Source organism: Aegilops tauschii, chromosome 6 (assembly GCF_002575655.3).
Source record: "Aegilops tauschii subsp. strangulata cultivar AL8/78 chromosome 6, Aet v6.0, whole genome shotgun sequence".
NCBI lineage: Eukaryota > Viridiplantae > Streptophyta > Magnoliopsida > Poales > Poaceae > Aegilops > Aegilops tauschii.
In genome coordinates, this window is record NC_053040.3 from 78,892,588 (window position 1) to 78,896,157 (window position 3,570).

The 3,570-nt window shown below is 46.4% G+C and overlaps 1 protein-coding gene across 1 annotated transcript; it reads right to left on the reverse strand.

Moving 5' to 3' along the window:
- Positions 1 to 492: 492 nt before the first annotated feature.
- Positions 493 to 3,256, reverse strand: LOC109767320 (uncharacterized). The gene has a single exon (XM_020326085.4). It carries the CDS (start codon positions 3,001 to 3,003, stop codon positions 1,570 to 1,572), a length of 1,434 nt encoding a protein of 477 aa, XP_020181674.1. The 5' UTR covers positions 3,004 to 3,256; the 3' UTR covers positions 493 to 1,569.
- Positions 3,257 to 3,570: the final 314 nt, after the last annotated feature.

A 3,570-nucleotide genomic window follows, 5' to 3' on the forward strand; every position in this document is an offset into this window, starting at 1 on the left:
TAGAATCTCTCACAGATTATCATCAATCTTGTCAGTCAAAACTTCTTTTCTTTCTCCCGTGTTTTTACATTCTTCTAATAAATCATAGAAGTTCACAAGAAAACATGTCGACGGCAGTTCTCCACCTATGCGTCTACATCATTTTCTTAAAAAAGCTATGCTTCTAGATAGGAAAATAATATATAGATGGCCATCTGAAGTTGCAACTGAGAAATGTGGTACAGTACTTGCTGATAGTCATCAGCTATTTGTAAACTTGTAGGTAGATTTTGGGCCACTGCTGACATCTTATCTGCTTCTTCAGCAACAGTCATGGGCCACTCTACATATTTCATCTCATCACCGAGAAATCGTCATTGCTCTCTATCTTCATTAGGGACAGTGAGCGGCCTGATATCAATCAGAGGACAAAGAAGACCGGGATGGAGCTGCAATCCATAATGTGAGAGTGTGTCTGTATACTGCGGTCAAAGAAGCAGCTGAAGAATGCAGAATGGAAGAATGGTGATCTAGAATCAGAGTGGGAAGAATTTTTATTCAGGAGGGGTTGGAAGCCAAGCACGGTGGGGATCGAGGCCTGCGAAATGAGGAACCTCTTCTGCTGCGCAAAGCTTGTTGTCAAGAGCGTCCTTGCAAGGAAGGAGAGGCACTTCACACAGAGGACAGCCCACATACTATCCAAGAGCTGACATGGAGTTCAAAGCCATTGCAGAGGCAGCAGCAGTGCAAATAATTGCCACACCCACACCATGATGTCTTCATTGCTCAAACGCAGATCAGGTTTTTTTAACAGCGAGTGTAAAACATATGAGTCAAGTATGCCAAACTTGAACTGAAATGATACATATAGGCATAAGCATAATGGCTAATACAGTATCATCATCACAGCAAGGTGCTGCCAGGAAGAAGAACTCAGCTAATAATATCGTCATAGTAACCATTTGGCGCAAATGCTAAAGCTTCATGATCAATGGCCAATTGTAGTGTTTGGACTTTAGAAATCATTTATAGCAGAGAAGTGAAATTCTTCTGTTCTCTTACTCCCCGAAAGACAGCAATAACTCTCAACTGTAACTTATCAATAGGTCATTTTTGGAATGACACAAACATGCAAGGCCTACAAAATGCCCTTTTCATCCATGATATATGAAGTATACATAAGACATAGACACAGGGAATTATGCATGCAACACCTAATCAGCCAGGTCACTATCCACCCTGAATACTGCAGTGCCTTGAGGAAATTCGAACTAGGCAATATATCCAACTACCGATAAACAGCAGCTAACAACCATAAGGCTCGATTCACACTTCTCTAATTCTAGTGCACGCTGGAGCAATCAGGATAACAACACATCTAGAGCATATCAAGAAGATGGGAGCGTAACCATGGTAAGTTAAGTGCTGTGTAACAACAATAGCCCTCACGCCAACTGATATCATAGCATGAAGTACTCTGAATGCATTCTCCATCTTGGCGATAAGCAATATCCATCGATCATTTTAGTGAATGTAGTAGGATCAGGCCTCTCACCAGTACGGGTAACCAAGTCAAAGATGGTGTGTTCATCAATTACCTTTCCGTGGCCTATGATGAACATCCCTGTTCTTCATTTTGGTAATAAATTCCTTGGCTTTCATGGAATCGCCAAGATTCAAATAACCCTCAACCATGCACATGTAAACTTCTGTGTCAAGTGGTACTCCCATATTAATCATCTCACTGAATTTTTCCATCGCATCATCCATCCTGCCCATCTTGCAAAACGCAGATATCACAGTTAAATAAGTGAATTCATTAGGCTTCACACCCTGCTTCAACATGTCTTCGAAGAAAAGCATGGCCACGTCCATCATGCCATACTTAGCATACGCATTAATCAGTATGTTGAAACAATGGAGGTTAGGTACAACTCCGTCTCTTGCCATCAGCTCACAGAGATCAATCATTTTAACAAGGGATCCTTCTATAGCGTACCCATGGAGTATTATAGAGTATGAGACGACACTAGGTTTTTGGCCCTTCACAGCCATTGAATAAAAAAGTTCTACAGCTTCCTTGAATCTTCCATTCTTGCAAAGGTAGGTCATGAGTGAGTTGTAGGTAACAACGCTTGGCATAACACCTTGGCTTGTCATCAGTTTCAACAGCCTAAAGGCTTCTTTCAGCTGACCTGAAGTTAAAAATCCATGGATCAGGGTATTATATATCCTATCATGTGGTTGGACACCACTACGAACCATATGTCGAAGGATCACCTCCGCCTTATCCATTGCTCTTGCTTTGCATAGCGCATTGATTATGGAGCTATATGTCACCTCAGTAGGCACAACCCCCTGTTGTATCATTTCGTGGAATAGAACACGTGCTTTGCTTACTTCACCCTCCTTAAAAAAGCCATCCATTACCATGTTGTATGAAATCACGTTGGGAGAGTAGTCACCACCTTTTTTGGCCATCACCCGGAGCAGGTCAAGCGCACGCTGGCTCCTCCCACTGTCGCAGAAACTCTTGAGAATTACTGAGTAGGAGATGACATCAGGCAGGTCGTCAGGCATCCTGTGGAGCAGCACGTCGGAAGCCTCCTCCGTGCGCTTCATGTCACAGAGGCACTTGAATAAGCTGTTGTAGGTAATGACGCTCATTGTGATGCCTGTCTTGAGGAGGCGGCCGAAGAAGGCAGGCCCTAGGTCTGGGCGGCATGCTCTGTGGCAGCACTCAATTAGTATGTTGTAGGTGTAAATGTTAGGTGATATCCGGTGGCGGTTGAAGAGATTGATGGCTAGGGCAGGGCCATCTGCGCAGTTGGCCGAGGGCGGCGCATCCGCGAGGGCAGCAAACAAGCCGTTGAGTGCGCGCGCTGAAACCGGGACGGGTTGGCGCAGCAATTCGTCGAACAGTTGGTGCGCGAGCTCCGGCCAGAGCGTCCCGGAGCCCAGATGATATTTGAATTCGTCTAGCAGCTCGTTGGCGCGTGAGGAGCGGGGCTGGAGGCGTGACATTGACGCCGGCTAGGGGGTCGCACTCCTTCCGGCAGGCTGCACGGCGGTGAATGCGAGGCGGCGGTGGGAGGGCAGCGGACGGGGGCGAGGCTGGGCAGTGTACCTGGTCGTCCCTGCAGCGGCGCAAACCCGTGGTGTGAGGAGAGGACGGCGGACGGATCGGAGGTGGGATTGGATTTGCGGGGATTTTGGATCGAGACGGGGTTCGATTTGGAGCTCTGCCTCTGCGTGTGCATCATCATTTCACAGTCAGCGCAGGCCAGCATCGGCCGCGCCGTTGGTTCAGAGGACTTTGATTTTCTTTTTTGACGGAGCAAGTGCAGAAGTAAGTATCTCAGACGTGCTCATAAGACTATCCATAACATATATCTACTCCTAATAGACGACTTGATAAATAGTCCGCGCGGTTTATTTTCGCTGGTTTTTTTCGTCATCCTTCCACCTCTGTTTTATTTTCGTCATTCCTCCCACCTCCGTTAACTTGCTATCCTTCTGCGAAAAAAACCGGTGCCAAAAAAAAAACCCAACGATCGCTCCCTCTCTCTCCTTCCCGCTGCGACCCCTCCT

Excerpts from the sequence above, each read along its gene's own strand:
- LOC109767320 (XM_020326085.4), bottom strand. The coding sequence starts at position 3,003 with ATGTCACGCCTCCAGCCCCGCTCCTCACGCGCCAACGAGCTGCTAGAC.